Source organism: Mytilus edulis, chromosome 4 (genome assembly GCF_963676685.1).
Source record: "Mytilus edulis chromosome 4, xbMytEdul2.2, whole genome shotgun sequence".
NCBI lineage: Eukaryota > Metazoa > Mollusca > Bivalvia > Mytilida > Mytilidae > Mytilus > Mytilus edulis.
In genome coordinates this window covers 52913700-52935275 of record NC_092347.1, presented here as the reverse complement: position 1 = coordinate 52935275, position 21576 = coordinate 52913700, and the positions used below count along the sequence as shown (strand labels likewise).

Sequence of the window (21576 nt, the reverse complement as noted above, 5' to 3'; positions counted from 1 at the left end):
TACTATGTTGTTTTTATGTAAATTAATTGTCTATCATTTAATTCTACACATCCCTAGATCTTTAATAAATAATTAGCCAGTTTGGTCCACTTTTAAAACACTTCACTTAAAATGATGTCAAGAACGTTTTTCATATTTATATTTTCTTAATATAGATTTTTTTTTTTTATCTTATTGCAAGTTAAAACTGCTATCAACACTTTAAATAACATCTGCCCAACTATTATGCAAGCTCCTTTCTTCCTCAAATAATGGGATAAAATTTATACCAATAATTTTACTTTCAAATTACTTCCATGTTTATAAGCTGTGATTATTATGCAGCCAACAAAATCATAAAAATATTATTTACCCAGTTTTTTTTGATAGTTTTACCATTCAATCTCACACAGAAAAATCTTAAAGGATGACATACATAAGACTTTCTATACACTGCCAATATTAAACAATCATTTTTATTATATGATTTCAATAGAGTTATTTATTTGCTATAAATGCTTCACTAAGTACTGAAATAAATATAAGTGTTTATGAATAGAAAATCTGCATGAAATTTCAAAAGACAGTTCAGAAAAGATTTTAAAATTCAAAATTTGAAATTGCATATTTAACTTAGCATACACTTTTGGTCTTTTCCTTCTGGCATAAATATACAGGTTAAAAATCTTCAAAAATAATTAAAATTTAAAATCTTATTTTTTGTAAATCTTCTTTCAAAAAATTAAATATATATAAAACTAATTCTATTTTTTACAAGTAAGCTTTAGTCTGAGAACAGACAATTCACAGATGAAAAGACATTTAATCTAGGATAGAATAAAGAAGCATTAATGCCATTTTGTTTTTCTTTGTCAACATGCCCTTAGTAATACCTAGAGATTTTTCTGATAGCTTAGAATAGAGGGAAATACTACTTGTACACATAATATTTAAAAGCAGCGGCATAGATAATAGATTTTTTTCCATTGCAATTTTTCTATATGACACTATATGGATATTCACTTCAGTTCTTTAGCATGATATCTACAATGACCTTGACTTTTTTTTTTACGTTTTTTTCAAAAGACTTATCAATACAGTGGGGGAGGGGGGGGGAAACAAATCCAAAAAAACATATTTAGAATTGTTGATAGATTGCGATATTTTATAAAAATAATTCAAAGTCCATGTGAACAGGTTGTATCCTGCTATCATACCTCTATCTCTTAAGTTATAAAAGTATAAATCCATAGTCAAACAAATGTTTAACAAATAATAATTCAACATGATAAATTTGATCTTTCTGAACTTTTCATTTTCAGATTTCACTAGAGTTCCTCAATTATAGATAACATTAAAAAGAAAACTTAAGCCAAACCCAGTTTGAATAAAGCAATACTTCCTTATCTTGATAATCACATGTCAAATACTTCCTTTTCTTATCAATGCAATTTGGATCTTTAGGTCTTTACAAAGACCTTAAATGTAATCATTATAAAAGAGTTACTTGAATTTCTAACAGACTTGTAAAGGTGGAAAGTAGAATGCTTCTGCTACATAAAATTGCGCTGTTTTTGACTAAACAATGCACATATATTGTGTACTAGCATCATTAAGTCATGCTAAACTACTGAAATCTTAGTTTAAGTTAAATTTTAGACGGTTTCCGTCTTATATGAAAGTGGCTGCATTTGTGTTCATTCTTAATATTGAAATTTAAGTTGTATTTGATGATAATACATAACATATATAAAGGTTGAGGATGAACACGGATGCGGCAGCCACTTTCATTTTTGACAAAAAAACATCTGAAAAGTGACATTTTTGGCATATTTGAGAGATTTTTCATATATAAGCTTAAATCGGAGCTTTTTAAATAAGTAAATCAGTTAAAATTTTGCACAGAAACTAATTGAATCAATTGAAATAGACACTTAAGTGTTTAAAAAGTGTCCAAAATGTCCAGAACCTGAAATTTGAGCCCAAAATCGGCCCTTACCGGACCTACTCCTTTATCAGGATAATTTTTTTTTTTTTATATAGAGATTTTAGTCATAATTTCCAATTTCAAACCTTTATCACTGAGGTTGTGTGCCTGCTATTATAATTTTTATTAGTGATTTTTTTGGGGTCACTTAATCCAAATAGTGTGAGCCTAAATTAGGAAGTCCATCTTTTAGTATGGAAAAGCCCCAGATAACTGTGATAAAAAAATATCACAGCAGATGCACCACCACTTCATGTCCTTAATTAGAAGGTGTGCATACATGACACAATTCTTTCAAGCTATTTTCAAGGAGTAATAGAATGAATGAATGTTAAGTGCAAAAATGGCACAACTATGTCAAAACAAGTGACCCCAAAAAGTCATTTATAAAAATTATAATAGCAGGCACACAACTTCATTGTATGTAAAACAGACAGTGAGCATTGATAGAATTTTGTCAAGACATTTTCAAGGTTGCAGATCAACAAAATGTGAAAGGAAGAACCACAACCCATTAATCTAGAATTTCAAAATTCCCATGTTCAATAACAGCCCATTTAAATTTTAATTCTAAGCTATAATGAATGAATGTAAGGCTAAAAAATACAATTTCAGCATGAAAAGAACTGAAAATAACTGATTGTAACTTCAGCAAGATGAACTAGGATGTTCCTGAAAATGTAATGATGGAAAATAGATCAGAGTGCCATTATCAGGAAGGAAGCTTACAAAATTCCCCTCATTAATCCTTACAACAAGTTTAATGATCACAACTTACAGAGAATCTGAGAAATATAAATCATTTAGCTTTTACTTTTAGGCTATTTTACTTTCTTGTATTCTTGTAGACCCTAACTTTTGCAGGTTGTTGTTTTAAACTCCTGTATTTGTAACTTCAGACTAACAAGAATAAGCATATCCTTACTCTATTTCAAAATATCAGAAAACAGAAAGTGGATAATTGTCATCAAAGAAAGCACACATGTTACTCCTCATAATTTTTGAAATGCTGACCGAATTCAATATGGAAGTCAATGTGTTCAGTAGTCCAGGAGAAATAAGTGACAATAAGTTATATTCATGTAACATATCGAAAAATTCAAAGAACACAATTATTATAAAGCAAAATGACATATACACACAAAGTACAAATTAGGTAAAATATAAATACAAGGGAAACACAAAATAAGAATACAACCATAAAAATTCCATCTGTCAAAAGAGCCCCTCTAGATACATCTGCTTTAGGACTGCTCAAAGCAAAAAACTCTGAGAGTTGGATGCATGGATTATTCCAAGCTAGGTCAAGAGCATACATTTATCCTGTATTATTTGTGGAAATAACACTGAATATATATATCTATTAGGTCTTGGTACCTTGAGTTGCAGTTGTTAGCTCTTGAATATTGTATATGAGTAATGAAAAGTATACTCTTAGTCTATAAACTGGTGAAGCTGGTATATTGCTCCTTAGGTGAGGAAAATTTATAATTTCAAAATTGAAATTGTCTTGTATTGTCATAGACTATGGTACTGACATGACCACAGCAGTCAAATTAAAGGTACATGTATCAATCTAAAAGTTGGATAACATCAACCCAATCTAAAGCAAGTTGTGTACAAGCCCTTGAATGGTTTCTGGTCCACTAGCAGTTTGGGCAAATGGTCTTTGCGATTATTAGTGATTTTCAAGACATAATGCTGTCCATTAAAACCTTCAAATAGACAACCTAACTTTTACCACAAAGAAACAATAGTTCAACAGCATCAATTCTTTATCAAAGAAATCCTGATATGAAAAACAAGCTCTGGTATATCAGACAAATCTTTATTCAATATGCAGCTGCTATTTGAATGCTGCTACATAAAATGGAAAGCTGACAATAGGAAAATTAAAGTCTTCTAGTGGTTGTTATGTTTAGTTCTCAACCAAGCAAATGTTGATATTTAGGTAAAAAGAAAATATATGAAGCATGTAACAAATGACAGCAGTTGTATGCTTTAAATAATTTATTTTTGATAATTTCAAAGTTTATAATTATGCATATTTTTTCTGAAAGTTCAATCATTATGCAAGCAAAGCCTAAAATGTTATTCTGGAATAAACATTAGGCAATCGAAACAGTCAAATTACAATGCAAAGCAAAATATTATGATTTTAACTAGGGATGTCAAGGAGTACTCGAGTACTGGAGTATCGCTCGGTACTATAGTATCAAATACCAAAATGATAGTCTACTAATTGGTCTCCTGTTTGAATATTGCTGCTTTCCCAAGCTTCAACAAAGATGTCTTCATTGAGAGCGCCTCCCAGGAAATTAAGTTATAGTTATTGACCAAGCAAGTCGGTATATGGGATTTAATTTGCACAGCTCGAGTGACCCTGTTTAACCCGAACGACGAAGGAGTTCGGGTTATTGGGTCATCTCGTGCTGTGCAAATTAAAACATATACCAATTTGATTGGCCAATAACTGTTTTAACACATGACGTCAACGACGTCAACAATTTTCCCGCATAAATCACATCCGCCCAACAAGACGTTGCAATGGATGGATTTCATCATGAATTATCGGAGGATGATATGATCTTATCACAAGTATTAGAAACATTGGAGGATGAAATGGAACTGAGAAATGTAAATATAGAGGACTTTTTTGGAGAGTTTCCTAGTAATGTGATGGATGAGAATGCATCTGGAGATTTTATCAACACCTCAGCTGTTTCATTTGACCTAGGACTAGACTTAGATCTATGGTTGCAAGTTCCTTCGGAAAACGGAAAGATCCAAAATGTCAAGGTACATCTTTTTTTTAGAATTATCTGCCTCGCGCAGACCCATTATTGTATGATTTGAGGTGTGGACCCATAGACGGATCCAAGGGATGGAGTCCCTCTTTTGTGGAAAAAAATGGTTAATTATATAGGGAATCACTGAAGCATGATGCGCGCCCCCTCCTTTTAGGTCAGTCAGCCCTCCCCCTTTAAAAAAAAGTTCCCATTATTTCATGATTTGAGGTGTGGACCTATAGACAGATCCAAGGGATGGAGTCCCGGGTCTCTCTTTTGTGGAAAAAAATGGTTAATTATATAGGGAATCACTGAAGCATGACGCGCGCCCCCTCCTTTTAGGTCAGTCAGCCCTCCCCCTTTAATAAAAAAGTTCTGGATCCGCTACTTAGACCCTTGATATAATCATTTGCGGAAACTTCCAACTAGTTTTATTGTTTAATTGTTCTCATCCGGAACATTCATGAAATATTTGCCACTGCCGGATTTTGCCTCTGCCATGTGTTAAATTATGTGATATTATCTCATTTTAGGATGAAGAACCTAAAGATCAGGAACTAGGAGTCGAATCAAGGTTTGCAAAAATGACAGACAATGAAATTGATACACTTATTGAAGATGCTGAGAACAAAAACACAAAGAAAGCCACAAAATGGGCAGTTAATGTCTATGAAGACTGGAAGAATTCTAAAATTGGTAGTGGTTTAATTATACCAAACCTGAAGGATTTGTCTGTTCAAGATATTAACAGCTTTTTAGGAAAATTTGTAGTAGAAAATCGAAAAAAGAATGGAGAGAAATATCCAGCGAAAACACTTTATCTTCTTGTAACTGGACTTCTAAGAGGAATGCGGTCACAAGGTGTTTCCAATCTTAACTTTTTGAACGAGCCTGGTGACAGATTTCTGAGGTTTAGACAAATACTTGACGCACAGATGAAAATATTAACATCAGATGGGTATGGTATAAATGTTAAACAAGCAGATCCAATTTCAGTTGAACAGGAAGAAATTTTGTGGGACAAGTCTGTGTTTGGTAATCATTCATCCGAAAGTTTATTGCATACTGTTTTTTTCTGTAAATATTTTGGTCTACGTGGTCGTGACGAGCACCGTAATCTGCAAATTTCACAAATACAGTTAGGAGAAGATGATAACGGAAACTATATTGAATTCCGGGGTAAGGATAATAAAACGTATATTAATGGAGGGCTACGCCATCGCTATATTGCACCAAAATCTGTCAGACAATATTTAGAGAAGAATTGTCAGACCCTTCAATCGTATCAGATTTATATGAATGCAATATATGAAATTGATAAATCTGTTAGCAGTCCTTTTTATTGAAGACCTGTTTTATCAGATGGTTCTGTTAAGTTTGACCACATACTGGGCGCTAATAGATAAGGGTCACTCATGAAGACAATATGCCAAAAGGGAGAATTAAATGGGAATTTTAGTAACCACTCTGGGAAAAGAACACTTGCAACTAGATTGTACCAAGCAGGAGTCAGTGAGCAGATGATAATGGATAGAACAGGTCACAGGAGTGAAAAGGCTGTTCGTACCTACAAAAGACCTGCGGATTCTATGCTAAAAGATGTCTCTAACATTTTGAATCCATCTAATAAGCAGATAAAACTTGAGGATCCCAAACCATTAACCGATACTCGTGCAATCCTTCCTGAACAAGTTGATATTGAAAATACAGAAAATGCATTTAATGTTTCAAAACCAGAAGGAAAATATCGAGGACTGCCAAGTAACAGCTCTTTTCAAAACTGTGTGTTCAATTTTGTAACGAAGATGTGAACCTCACAGATTTTTTTTTCAATGTTTAACACTGAATTGTTAATTTAAGTTGTTTTTAAGCCGTACATAGAAATGTATGAAAAGCGGGTAATTTTCTCTGTGTCAACGTTGTGACACTGATAATTTACATATCAAGACTACAATAGGAAGATGTCAATGATAATTTATTTTCATTTTTTTTTAATGACAAATTTTTTTTATTGATGGAAAAATAATTTTAGTATTAAATCAAACTGTGTTCTTTATCTTATTTAGATTTGTATTTTGTTGATTGTAATGCTACTACATTTGTTTTGTATGTTTTCTATTCTGATGTTTTATCAAGTGACTAATTTTTATGTCCGAGTATAGATACATGTATCCACTTGATATTTCTTACAAAATGGAGAAAAACAAATATCTGTAGTAGCAATGGAATCAATAAACGTAAAGTACTGTACAATAAACATCTGTCAAGGACGTGACCTGTGCAATAATTGAAGTAGTTAATGCACACCTGACCCGTGCATTATCCAGATTATACCACAGTAAGATCAAAGGGATTTTGCCTCTGTCATGTGTTAAATATAATATATAATTTAATAAAAAAAATAAAATACAATATGATTGTTAGCATAAACTGTCATTTAAAATTCTCCCAAACTGATGTAGACTTTGAACAAGACCACTTTTCCAAATCTTACACTTTTAGCTTGTCTTAGTCACTCCCCACCTTTATACCATCAGAGCATATATTTTCATCAGCAGGGCTGTTATTTACCTAACAAAGTTGAGACATTGCCTCATCCCAGAAAACTTGTGCAGATAATACTTTTGAATAATAACAAATTCAAAGCACCATCCATCCCCTTCTCAGACAACGATTAAAGGCATCAGAAAGTATTTATTATCACTCCTTTGTTAATTATTAAATGAGCTATTAGTTGTGCTTTAAAATTCCTTTGGCGATTATCTACTCCAAGGATATAATGTTAAGGGTTTAATGTTCATAAGAAAACAGCATACAATACTTAAAATGGATATAATTTTGTGTTTCCATTTTGTAGATGTTTTACCGAGCAAGCACTCAAGTATCGCTTGGTAAATCCAACAAGTACTCAAGTAGTAAATCATCACCGAGTTGACATCCTTAATTTTAACAAAAACAATTATCCTGAAATGGTTGAAAAGGCAAATTTCATTCAGATTCAAGAAATTCCTTGAATTTGAACTTATAAGCAAACATAGGTATAATGGTTTTAATATAATTAAATACCAAAGAGAAATGTTTTTAGACAATCCAAAAATTTTGTCATGAAGATGACCTTCACCCTTGCCTCAAACAAAATTTAGAAAAACAATAACAACATCATTGAACAACCATAATGATAATGGAATGGTAAAAATGAAGTCATCACTTTCACAAAAGGACAGTCAAAACAAATCTGCAACATTTTTTTGAAATCATTTGGATGAAATATTGTATTAATTAAGAAGGACATAATCCTGGAATCAGAATCACTCCTTGACTTTAGTGTTATGAGCTTACATAGAAAAGAAAGTTTCACCTTAACCAATTAGGCATTATATATAGGTCATGGTTGATCATTTTCACGTATTTGTGATGTATTGTTTAGGGAATTGCACTTATAAAATATTCTTATAATAGATTTATGGAAAATGGAATGATATGTATTTTATAAAAGTTACTCAACTATAAAATGTAAGCCATTGTGACCCAACTGAGAATATTAATATGCAATTTTGAAGTATCCTTAGGGTACCTATATTATTGCAAATTATCTAGAATGAATCAAAACACAAAAGTAACATTAGTCATTTATGCACACAAAATATTTGTCAAGATGACTTTTATGGTGTTGATATGTGTTAAGTACAAAAAAACATGGGCTGCAATAGTGAAGATTTTCTGTTTTAGAACCAGCTATTTTCTAAACACTGAAAAGGGGGGGGGGGAGGGGTCTAAGGGATCCTGATCCCGAAATCCTGGGCTAAAAAACATGAAATCCAGAGGTCCTGAATTTAAAAAAATTTAAATCCTGACATCCCGAAATTCGAAAAAAGAATTCCTGGATACCAAAAGGATCAATCCCAAAATACTGAGCTTAAAAACACCGGATCCAGGAGTTCTGATAAGGTCAGACCCCCACCCAACACTGCATATTCCAAAATGAACTAAGTCTAAATGCTTTTTTTCAATTACTGGTATTAAACTTATTTCTTTTATAAAGGAGATGATGATACAATTTTAATAAAAGCAGACAAAAAGTGACAACAGATGTCAGCAACCTTTGACCTGTGTAAAACAATGAGTTTTCCATTATGTATTATCTTTTTGGGTTATACATTTTTATAATATTCAGATTAGGACAGAAAATACCTTTTTTATTATTGTAACTTTCCAAAATTAGCATATCTGTAGAAAAATTATAAACAAGTAGTTCTATCATTATAAAAAGCTTATAAAAAATAATGGACCTTTTCTATCTTTTATATTAAAGAAATCAATATTTAAGCAAAATGACTTTGGATGTATAGACCCAGGTCGCTTTCTAAGACGCTACAAACAGTGGGATCATGCAACACTGTAGTCAAGACAAACACACATGTATAACATATAGCACTATTTAGAACATTTAAACTATCACAAAACCACATTGAGACAGTCACACACACAAACAAATATAAATACCATAATCCATCACAATATTACACCACTATAAACAATCTCCTCTGATAAGCAGCTTTTAATAGTGTAAAAGAAACTAGGTTTTTGACTAATTCATGAAAGAAACTTCAAAGAGAGCTCTGAGATATAATTCTTACAAGAGGGTGAAGTCCTAGGTGTAATTCTTACAAGAGGGAGAACTCCTAGCTGTTATGCTTACAGAGAAAGAAATCCTAGATAATTCTTACAAGAGCGAGAACTCCTAACTGTTATGCTTACAAGAGGGAAAACTCCTAGGTATAATGCTTACAAGATGGAAAACTCCTAGGCATAATGCTTACAAGAGGGAAAACTCCTAGGCATAATGCCTACAAGAGGGAAAACTCTTAGGCATAATGCTTACAAGATGGAAAACTAGGCATAATGCTTACAAGAGGGAAAACTCCTAGGCATAATGCTCACAAGAGGGAAAACTCTTAGGCATAATGCTTACAAGAGGGAAAACTCCTAGGCATAATGCTTACAAGAGGGAAAACTCTTAGGCATAATGCTCACAAGAGGAAAACTTGATGTTATTCTTACAATAGAAAGAACTACTGGGTGTAAACCAAAGTGATTATCCTTTTCTTCTATGGAGATAAACAGAACATAGAACCAGATGCTCCGCAGGGCGTAGCTTTATACGACCGCAGAGGTTGAACCCTGAACGGTTGGGGCAAGTATGGACACAACATTCAAGCTGGATTCAGCTCTAAATTTGGATTGTGATTAAATAGTTGACACAGCATAGGTTTCTGACACAGAATGAATGTGTTCTAATGAACTTAAAATTTTTGTTTTCTCTTAGAGCAATTCACTATGCTGTTGAATATTAATCCTCTCAAAACAAGAATGTGTCCTCAGTACACGAATGCCCCACTCGCACTATCATTTTCCATGTTCAGTGGACCGTGAAATTGGGGTAAAAACTCTAATTTGGCATTAAAATTAGAAAGATCATATCATAGGGGACATGTGTACTAAGTTTGAAGTCGATTGGACTTAAACTTCATCCAAAACTACCTTGACCAAAAACTTTAACCTGAAGCGGGACAGACGGACGGACGGACGAACGAACGGACGGACGCACAGACCAGAAACATAATGCCCCTCTACTATCATAGGTGGGGCATAAAAATGTTTGAAGAAATTTTCTTTTTTATTTATGAAATTTCAAATGAGAAAAATTGAACCCAATTTTTTTAATCACATCCCCCTTTCCCTTATTCCAAAACTAATCTCAATTAAAATTTCTAATGGAGTTTGCAACAATAACTACTCATTTAAATACATCATAAAATATTAAGATGTAAAAAAAACTGCTTGTTATCACTGAATGTTATTTATTATAATTTATCAGTTGGTAGTAAAAAGATATAACAAAGATTTAAGTTGATTCTGGACAAAGAAAGATAACTCCAATTAAAAAAAAATCTTGCTATTGCACAATATTTTGCAATTAGATATTTCTAGCTTACTATTCTGGACAAAGAAAGATAACTCTAATTAAAAAAAAATTTGCTATTTCACAATATTGTGCAATTAGATATTTCTTGCCATTGCGCAATACTGTGCAATTGAAAAGACTTGCTATTGCACAATACTTAATATAATAATTTTAGATCCTGATTTGGACCAACTTGAAAACTGGGCCCATAATAAAAAATCTAAGTACATTTTTGGATTCAGCATATCAAAGAACCCCAAGATTTCAATTTTTGTTGAAATCAGACTAAGTTTAATTTTGGACCCTTTGGACTTTAGTGTAGACCAATTTGAAAACAGGACCAAAAATGAAGAATCTACATACACAGTTAGATTTGGTATATCAAAGAACCCCATTTATTCAATTTTTGATGAAATCAAACAAAGTTTAATTTTGGACCCCGATTTAGACCAACTTGAAAACTGGGCCAATAATCAAGAATCTAAGTACATTTTTAGATTCAGCATATCAAAGAACCTAACTGATTCATTTTTTGTCAAAATCAAACTAAGTTTAATTTTGGACCCTTTGGACCTTAATGTAGACCAATTTGAAAACGGGACCAAAAGTTAAGAATCTACATACACAGTCATGACAGTTAGATTCGGCATATCAAAGAACCCCAATTATTCAATTTTGATGAAATCAAACAAAGTTTAATTTTGGACCCTTTGGGCCCCTTATTCTGTTGGGACCAAAACTCCCAAAATCAATACCAACCTTCCTTTTATGGTCATAAACCTTGTGTTTAAATTTCATAGATTTCTATTTACTTATACTAACGTTATGGTGCGAAAACCAAGAAAAATGCTTATTTGGGTCCCTTTTTGGCCCCTAATTCCTAAAATGTTGGAACCTAAACTCCCAAAATCAATACCAACCTTCCTTTTGTAGTCATTAACATTGTGTTTAAATTTCATTGATTTCTATTTACTTAAACTAAAGTTATTGTGCGAAAACCAAGAATAATGCTTATTTAAGCCCTTTTTTGGCCCCTAATTCCTAAACTGTTGAAACCTAAACTCACAAAATCAATCCCAACCGTTCTTTTGTGGTCATAAACCTTGTGTCAAAATTTCATAGATTTCTATTAACTTAAACTAAAGTTATAGTGCGAAAACCAAGAAAATGCTTATTTGGGCCCTTTTTGGCCCCTAATTCCTAAAATGTTGGGACCAAAACTCCCAAAATCAATACCAACCTTCCTTTTGTGGTCATAAACCTTGTGTTAAAATTTCATAGATTTCCATTCACTTTTACTAAAGTTAGAGTGCGAAAACTAAAAGTATTCGGACGCCGGACGACGACGACGCCGACGCCGACGCCAACGTGATAGCAATATACGACGAAAAATTTTTCAAATTTTGCGGTCGTATAAAAACATCAAACACTTTTTTTGGAGGTAAACGGAAACATATAAAACCACAACTCATGATTTCACAAACTTTGCTCACTTTGTTAATATGATTTTATTAAGGGCAGAAAACATTGTAAAATCTTCTGAATTAAAAATCAAACGACATTGATTTATCTTTTCTATCCATTCTCTGCCTACACAGACACCACATAACAAATAGGACAGTTTTAATGCATGTAAAACTTAAGTAAATCGGAATGTCTGAAAAATATAAATATTCATGAAACTAACTCATCATATGTTCTGATTATATAAAATGCACAATCTTTTTTCAAAAAATAAATACAGTGCATCAACCTAGGGGTCAATTAATTGGATTCTAGAGTGTGTTACGTTTATTTAATACAAACTACATTTTATTCTTGAATTTAAATGATTTCAAAATCCTAGTAACAGCAAAGATTTACATCAACTTTTAAGTTAAAAAAAAATATAAAAGATACTATCAACCTAACCATGCTTATCTGAACACAAGAATTTCCACTGTTAGTCATGTAGCATTTCAATTCCACTGTTAGTAACATTGAAGGTATGTTCAGATTACTGGTATCATGCAACTACAGTGAATGGGAGGTAACTCTATCCTTTTGTTTTATTCTTTTAATAAATATCTGTTGATTTTATTGTAGTTGACATGTAATCACACATCTCTTATACATTGTATTATTAAATACTGTGGATTCATTATTATTTGTGGGATACCAATTTTCATGATTTCGTTGGTACAGGTTAACCGCGAAATTAAATGATCAACGAATGACAAATCTTGTATGCAGACCTGGGCAAATCCATGAAATTGAACATCCATGAATATGCAAGTTTTTCTTTATCCACAAAAATTGATACCCACGAAAATAAATGAGTCCACAGTATGCTGAATGGAAAAGACTCCATAAGTCTGTTTGGCCTATGTCTTATTCCATTTGTATTTATGCAAATAATAATATGTTTAAACTTAATCAAACATTAGGTAAAATTATACTTTACATAACTAAGACCATCCGAATAATTTGTATGAACATTCAAGAATCATTTTTCTGACTTTCATTTCAAAGTATTAATTTATTTCCTGACAAGTAAGTTCAGGATTTTGCCATGAATGTCTTCTAATTGAAATTATTTATAATTATAAATTATTTATTTGAATGATGCAGCGACATATAATGACACACAAACTAATCTAATGGCCTTAGCAAGCATGTAATATAGACAACATAGACTGGCAGGTGATTCATTCCTCTAAAAAGCTGTGAATATCTGAAAAGTGGTTAGAAAAGTTAGTGATAGCAGGTCTTAGCATAGAATTCAATAACTTAAGCATGTGGCCATATGTTGTGGTTTGGTCTATAACATAAAATGGAAATCAAAATTCAATTAATTGGTTCAAATCCATGCAATTATGTTAATTAACTTGAAAGATCATATAAAACGATCAAAACCTCTTTATCCTTTTATAAAAGATAATGAAATATTTTCATTAAAATCGTGCAATAAAAAAAAAATATTGTACAAAAAAAGGAAAACAAATTTGTGTAAAGTGTTACAAAAAGAAAACAAGGTTTGGTCATTTCAAATTATGGTACAATTAATTCTATGCCAAGATAATTATGAGAGTTAATTGTCAGAATTATGGTCTGTATCTTCCTCCACACATGAGAACTCCTAAAGGAAGAGAAAAAAAAAATGAAATACCATTAGTAAATTGTGTTCATTGCTTACACACAATGTGACCATATGAATAACGCAAACCATGTGTAATGAAAAACAATTAGAATTATCTCCCTTTCTAACCATTACCATAACCTTGACCCTAAAACAAGTATTCCAATAATAAAACATCATAAATAGATTGACTAGAACAGCCTTCTTGATAATTCATGTTAATGATTAAATAGGTTTTTTACAAAACTAGAGGGTCCAAGGACCCTGTGTCGCTCACCTGATATTTTTATTTACAATTGATGCATGATAAATGCAACTGTTGTACTGTCGTTTAGTTTCCGAGATATAATACTAAAAAGTACGTTTGAAACCTATGTTTTATTTCAGCCATGTGGGCAGGCAGGGTCATCATACACAGTGGTCCCTGGATATCCTAGTGGTGATTTAAACCAAGTTTGTTTAAATTTGACAGTTGTTTCAGGGAAGAATTTTGTAAAATTTATCTAACGAGAAATGCAAAGTAATGAGAAAGTTGTGAAGTTGTTTTGTTGTTGCGCAACCCCCCCCCGCTCCCCCTTTGCCAAAAAAAACAAAAAGGTAATAAAAAATTATCATATAAGGGCAATCTATCCTATTAATGATTTCTGCAAAATTCAGTTGATTGTGCAAGGGTTGTATAGCCAGCTGAGGTCGTTAAAAACTCTCTTTTGTTGTTGTAGATAGATCTTGACCTGATAAACAATTTTACCACATGTCAGATTTGCTCTAAATGCTTTGGTTTTTGAGTGATAAGCCAAAAACTGCATTTTACCCCTATGTTCTATTTTTAGCTATGGCGGCCATCTTGGTTAGTTGGCCAGGTCACAGGACACAATTTTTAAACTAGATACCCGAATGATGATTGTGGCCAAGTTTGGTTTAATTTGGCCCATTAGTTTCAGAGGAGAAGATTTTTGTAAAAGATAACTAAGATTTACGAAAAATGGTTAAAAATTGACTATAAAGGGCAATAACTCCTAAACGGGTCAACAGACCATTTTGGTCATGTTGACTTATTTGTAGATCTTACTTTGCTGAACATTTTTGCTGTTTACAGTTTATCTCTATCTATAATAATATTCAAGATAATAACCAAAAACAGCAAAATTTCCTTAAAATTACCAATTCAGGGGCAGCAACCTATCAACGGGTTGTCTGATTCATCTCAAAATTTCAGGGCAGATAGATCTTGACCTGATAAACAATTTTACCCCATGTCAGATTTGCTCTAAATGCTTTGGTTTTTGAGTTATAAGCCAAAAACTGCTTTTTACCCCTATGTTCTATTTTTAGCCATGGCGGCCATCTTGGTTGATTGGGCGGGTCACCGGACACAATTTTTTAACTAGATACCTGAATGAAGATTGTGGCCAAGTTTGGTTTAATTTGGTCCAGTAGTTTCAGAGGAGAAGATTTTTGTAATAGATAACTAAGATTTACGAAAAATGGTTAAAAATTGACTATAAAGGGCAATAACTCCTAAAGGGGTCAACAGACCATTTTGATCATGTTGACTTATTTGTAGATCTTACTTTGCTGAACATTTTTGCTGTTTACAGTTTATCTCTATCTATAATAATATTCAAGATAATAACCAAAAACAGCAACATTTCCTTAAAATTACCAATTCAGGGGCAGCAACCTATCAACGGGTTGTCCGATTCATCTCAAAATTTCAGGGCAGATAGATCTTGACCTGATAAACAATTTTACCCCATGTCAGATTTGCTCTAAATGCTTTGGTTTTTGAGTTATAAGCCAAAAACTGCATTTTACCCCTATGTTCTATTTTTAGCCATGGCGGCCATCTTGGTTGGTTGGGCGGGTCACCGGACACAATTTTTAAACTAGATACCCTAATAATGATTTTGGCCATGTTTGGTTAAATTTGGCCCAGCAGTTTCAGAGGAGAAGATTTTTGTAAAAGTTAACGACGACGGACGCAGGACGACGACGGACGACGACGGACGCCGGACGCCAAGTGATGAGAAAAGCTCACTTGGCCCTTCGGGCCAGGTGAGCTAAAAATGAAGAATTATGTATATCCTGTATGCTGACTAAAATTTTAAAAACTAGTTGAATAATAAATGTTAAATAAAATATAGCAATGCAGCTGCAATCCATGATAAAAATATGTCTAGCTGACCAATATGTTAAAAAAAAATGCATCACACATGGTTCTTATCCATTTGAACATATTTTTTGTTGTAGTAAAAGGTAATACATGTATCATAATAAATGAAATTGCATCACTGAGATTATCAGAACATTACCGGAAGGGAGATAACTCAAGATATTTTCTTACATTTAATAGTATAATGTTATGTATAATGAATGCTGCTGTTGAACATTTGGTGTTCTATGTGTTTCTACCTAATATCTATCAAGAGTTTTGTGACTGCAAAGTGACTAAGCATGTGGCATTAATATTGCTAAATATTTATAAAATTATTTTTCCTCTTTCACTAAAAAGCACTCTTAGCTAGTCATGTTATTAAGACACTTGTCTTAGGGGAATGTTCCATCAAAACATACATGTTAGCAATGGAAGGCAGTATAAAAAATTGTGAATTGTGTAACCACCCATAAAATCAATTTTAGTTGTCTGCATACATTTTAAACTTGTACGTCACAAATTTGAGTCCGACTCACAATATTTCACACACATCCATAGTGATAAATTCAAGTTGCCCCTGGGTTTTATGTGTGTTTTTATAGATTACCATTGAACAAATAATAATTGTACTCTGAAAATTTTCAAAACCAGATAGCTAATCATTTCAATGCTCTTCAGACTCTTTTTCATAAATAAAAAGACAAAAGATAAAAATGTAAAACAACAGGCTGAAAAAGAATATAAACCATCTCTAAACTGAAAGAAAAATATCCTTTCAAAGACAGAATCTATATGACCCACCTTACAGGAAATATTCTTATGATTCAGTCAACAAACATTCTATTGTATTATAATAATGCTTATTGGTTTGTAACAAGCAACTGGTAGAACAACCTATCTGACAGAGGTAGACCATCATAAAAATAGAAATAACCTTTTTCTGTAAGACTTTTCTATACAAAGATTAAACAAGAATGTGTCCATAGTACATAGTAAATTCTAATTTGGTATAAAAATTAGAAATAAAGTACCATGATGTTTACTAAGTTTCAACTTGATTGGTTTCAAACTTCATCAAAAACTACCTTGACCAAAAACTTTATTCTGAAACGGGACAGACAAACTAACTGACGAACGAATGGACAACAGAGACTGGAAAACATAATGCCCCTAGCTGAGGGCAAAACACATTAAATGCACAAACCTCTTCATCCTCTTCATCCAGGGTATTCTTGCTTCCATTACTTAGTAAATCTAAACTTCTTGACTTCCGTAACTGTGCACTGCGAGACAGACGATTACATAATGATACTATCTTCAAAGATTGCTGAAAAATTATTAAGTTGGAAAGTTTCTTATACACTCATATAACACTTGTGAATAAACTTTTATGAATTTGGAAATTTCAATACAGAAAAACAGTTACCTTATGTGTGTACAATCAAAGATTAACCAGCTTTCAATACAGAAAAACAGTTACCTTATGTGTGTACAATCAAAGATTAACCAGCTTTCAATTGGCTAGTTTGAAATGAATCTGTTAACTACTTAAGGTGGTATGGGTGTCTTCCTCCATCTTGGATTGTAAAAAACAGAGAATCAAAGGTGCAGATTTTACATCAAGTTAGCAAAATTTGATGCAGGAATGCAGATGTTTAATGTACAATTTCATTTAAAAGTACCAATTTATAAGAATATAACTTCTAAATATTGATATTTTTGCAAATGTTAATTATTTTTGGTTGTTTTTATCTTTTCTAAAAATTGGCATTTTAAGGGGAGGAAACTCTAAAAAAGTGCATTTTCTGAAGGATTCTGTATGGAATTTTCCTATTTTGTATTTTAGCCGGAAAAAACGTACGGTGACCCTATCTTTTCTTTTGATATTCTCAAAGCAGTGTCTGAAAGCTATCTTTTCCTGAAGTATTTAACAATTCTATCATTTTGTTTAATTTCTAATAACAAAATGGTGTTTTTTCCTGTATAATCCATACAAAATGTGTCATTTTGTCCCGTCCTGTAGCTTGAGAAAATGTGCGGTGACCTATCATTTTTATTATACTTTTCAACATGTATCAATAGATACAACGTTTTGGCAAAGTATGAACAAATTCTATCATTTTTATTTTAGACTCCCATACCACCTTAACAGGAATGTTTGCAACAAACTACACAGCATGCACACATAAATAACATGTATTTCAGATAGAAATGTATCTGTCTACTTGTTCTATAATTAAGGAATAACAGTACTGTAGTTGAAGAGTTGCCACTATCAATTGTAGATTTGACAGTCGCAAATGCAGTTTTACTGGCGACGTGTAGCGGAGACAGTAAAACGGAGATTGCGACCGTCAAATCAAAATTGATGGTGGCAACTCTTCAACTACAGTACTGTTATTCCGATTCTAATGCATTTCAAAATGAAATAATATGATAAAACTTGGAAAAATGTCTTAATTTGACAAATAAAAAAAATCCGCGAAACTTCATGAATAATTTTGGCGTAAAGACGTCATGAATAAACGTGAAGTCATACAAATGAAAACTTTCAAACTGGAGGTTATTACGTTACCTGTACGCTTCAAATTCGGATAAAATAATATTAAAACGGCAAATTCGAGGTAGGTGTTGTTTAATTTTCGATTATATAGTAGTAATCGAACATTTGTTGATTCAATTATATCAAAATGGTTGTCCCTCCTTAGTTACGCCTGGTCAACTGTGGATTTGACGGCAACTTTTAGCCAATGAAAAAAATTGTTACATACATATTGCATTAGAACATTAGATCTACATGCTCTTTCATGTCTTTGTGCCTAAAAGTGTTGTCTCTTGAATAAATACTTCTTTGATATGTTAGGCATGCAGTCATTATTGAAAATATGCATGAATATCTACATCTCTATTATATGCCAGGGTTTTTATTTGCAATAATCAATCAAAAATCTTAACTGGTTAATAAATGTTTAATATGAGTACTTTTCTATATTCTAGTTGCATATCACAAATTAAAATCTTGCTTGACAGTTGACAACATGCCTAAGACTATATATATTTTTAATAGAGGACATTGGTGCCCATCATATCTTAAGGGCTCTTGAGTGGAGATCAGTCTAAAAGTTTTTGCAAAAAACATGTATAAAATACTATCAAATGTAGGCCACCAAAATGAAACAGAAATTCCATTTTTAAATCATGATTATGATTTTCATTACAATAATTAGCTGTATCCTTAAATATTAGTTGGTTTACAGTATACTGAATAAATGTAGGTTGTAGTTTTATAGTAACAAAGATTTTGTCTTCCATACAATATTTTAATTTGAGTAATACATCAAACAGCTTATTCAATATCTGCATTTATTAAGAGGTGACTTCACTATTATCAAAACAATATCTCCTTATAAATATAACACTACTATCGAGTTTTAACTTTTCAACCACATTTTATTGATATAGTGCTTTTTTATAATATAATACCTTCCACCGTCTTCTAGCTAAGAATGCCTTGAGATGTTCTATATTTATAGTAGAAGTTCTTCTGATGTCTTGTTCAGTTTTCTCTTTTGGCTGAAGAAAATTGTTAGTTTAATATACATGCTTGTTAATTAATTATGTTTGAACAGTTTTAATTTGTCTATACATTTAAACAATGACTATAATAAACCAATTTACTGTATTCCATTTACTGTGGATTCATCAGATTTCTTGGGTACCAATTTATATGAAATCAGGAAAAATTTGATTTTCCTGGATATTTGATTTCATGGTTTTATTGAAGTCCACGTACAATCCAATAGAAATATTCAAATCAACAGTATACTATGAAAGCCAAATAGTTTTTATCTCGTGTATGAAATGAGGGTTTTCATCTTTCTGATGTCTTAGCATTGAAAATCTATTGAGATTCTGTAATTAAATGGATCAATATTTTTTTCTCACGGAATCTTTAGCAATCTTAAATTTTAAGAAAAAGCAAATAAAATGTAGAAGGTTGCATATATAAGTGAGGCTTCACAATAATTTGATAATTTCTACAACTTAGTTAAAATTTAATTTCTATGTTAACTTATTGGCATTCATGTAATTTTTGTTTGAAATTAACTCAGTAAATTGATTTATTTGGACCTAATACTCAAGTACTGGTTATCAAGATGAAATGTTCAACATATGCTAACTGAAATCTAATCATACTGGTCACTCCATGCTAACATACCAACAACGAACCATTCCTTGGCATGCATATCTATACACTACAATTATCTCCCTTAGAACACTACATGAAGATACTTTTCTGGAAACATTAGACTATTGCTCAATAATTTATGGATAAAATTCCACGAGTTTTGTGGTACTTATGATTAGATCATTCATCTATTGTCTTGTAAATCATGAAGGTTGAAAGTGGAAACAAATTCATGTTAATTACAAAATAATGTATGGCATTATAACACAATTCATTATTATACATACAGAGGGGTCAACAATACATCAGTGAAGTAATAACTTAGCTAATATACTAAAGTCACCCAAAATATTGTTCAGTATGTTTAATTGATTAGACAAATCATTATTTAAATTTGAATAATAATAAATCTATACTTGAAATCATGGATCAAAATCATTACCAGAATTCAAAATAGTATCGTGAATAAATCAGGGTACATTTTTTGCAAAGGTTTTAATAGACTTTTTCATTTTACTGACTTTTTTCTCCTGCGTATATAATTTTTCAACAGGTAACTTTATTTATGGTAGAACATTCAGGTACGTCGTCAAGGAAATGCAGGTATAAAATATAAAACCAGGCTTACAATTGACAAAATAAGGGGAAAGATACATGTATGATTAGCTGTTTTCAGATGGTTTGTTGTGTATGGTAAACAAGAGGCTCTCAAGAGCCTGTATCGCTCACCTGATTCTACTTGGGTTTTTGAAATCATATAAAAAAATATAAAATTTGGCTAAAAGTGACAACACAACCTCATTTATAAGGAAAGGAACATGTTTAATTTCATTCAAAAGTCCCCCACTGGCGGCCATCTTGGATGACAGATCGGCTACAAAGTAACAACACTTGGTCAGCACCTCATAAGGAACATTCATGCCATGTTTGGTTTTATTCCATTCAGTGGTTCTCTAAAAGAAGTCATTTGTATGCATTATCCTTAGGGTCCTATGTTAAACTAAGTCCCCTGCTGGCGGCCATCTTGGATGATGGATCGGCTACAAAGTAACAACACTTGGTCAGCACTCATAAGGAACATTCATGCAATGTTTGGTTTTATTCCATTCAGTGGTTCTCTAGAAGAAGTCATTTGTATGCATTTCCCATAGGGTCCTATGTTAAACTAAGTCCCCCGCTGGCGGCCATCTTGGATAATGGATCGGCTACAAAGTAACAACACTTGGTCAGCACCACATTAGGAACATTCATGCCATGTTTGATTTCATTCCATTCAGTGGTTCTCTAAAAGAAGTCATTTGTATGCATTTCCCATAGGGTCCTATGTTAAACTAAGTCCCACGCTGGCGGCCATCTTGGATGATGGATCGGCTACAAAGTAACAACACTTGGTC

The 21576-nt window shown here is 32.2% G+C and overlaps 2 protein-coding genes across 3 annotated transcripts in view; one reads left to right on the top strand and one right to left on the bottom strand.

Moving 5' to 3' along the window:
* The window catches only part of LOC139521907 (death-associated protein kinase 1-like), a 171033-nt gene that overhangs the window by 67764 nt on the left and 81693 nt on the right, over nucleotides 1–21576 (bottom strand). The window contains exons 8-9 of one of the 2 annotated variants that reach the window (XM_071315621.1): nucleotides 19477–19566; nucleotides 17198–17320 (exon numbers count right to left, since the gene is read on the bottom strand). In XM_071315621.1, coding sequence (XP_071171722.1) covers nucleotides 17198–17320; nucleotides 19477–19566 — 213 coding nt within the window. The remainder of the gene's footprint in view (nucleotides 1–17197; nucleotides 17321–19476; nucleotides 19567–21576) is intronic. The other variant, XM_071315622.1, reaches the window with a different exon arrangement.
* Nucleotides 4424–6101, top strand: LOC139518606 (zinc finger MYM-type protein 2-like). Its single transcript, XM_071310082.1, has 2 exons — nucleotides 4424–4765; nucleotides 5289–6101. Exons 1-2 carry the CDS (start codon nucleotides 4514–4516, stop codon nucleotides 6099–6101), a joined length of 1065 nt encoding a protein of 354 aa, XP_071166183.1. The 5' UTR covers nucleotides 4424–4513.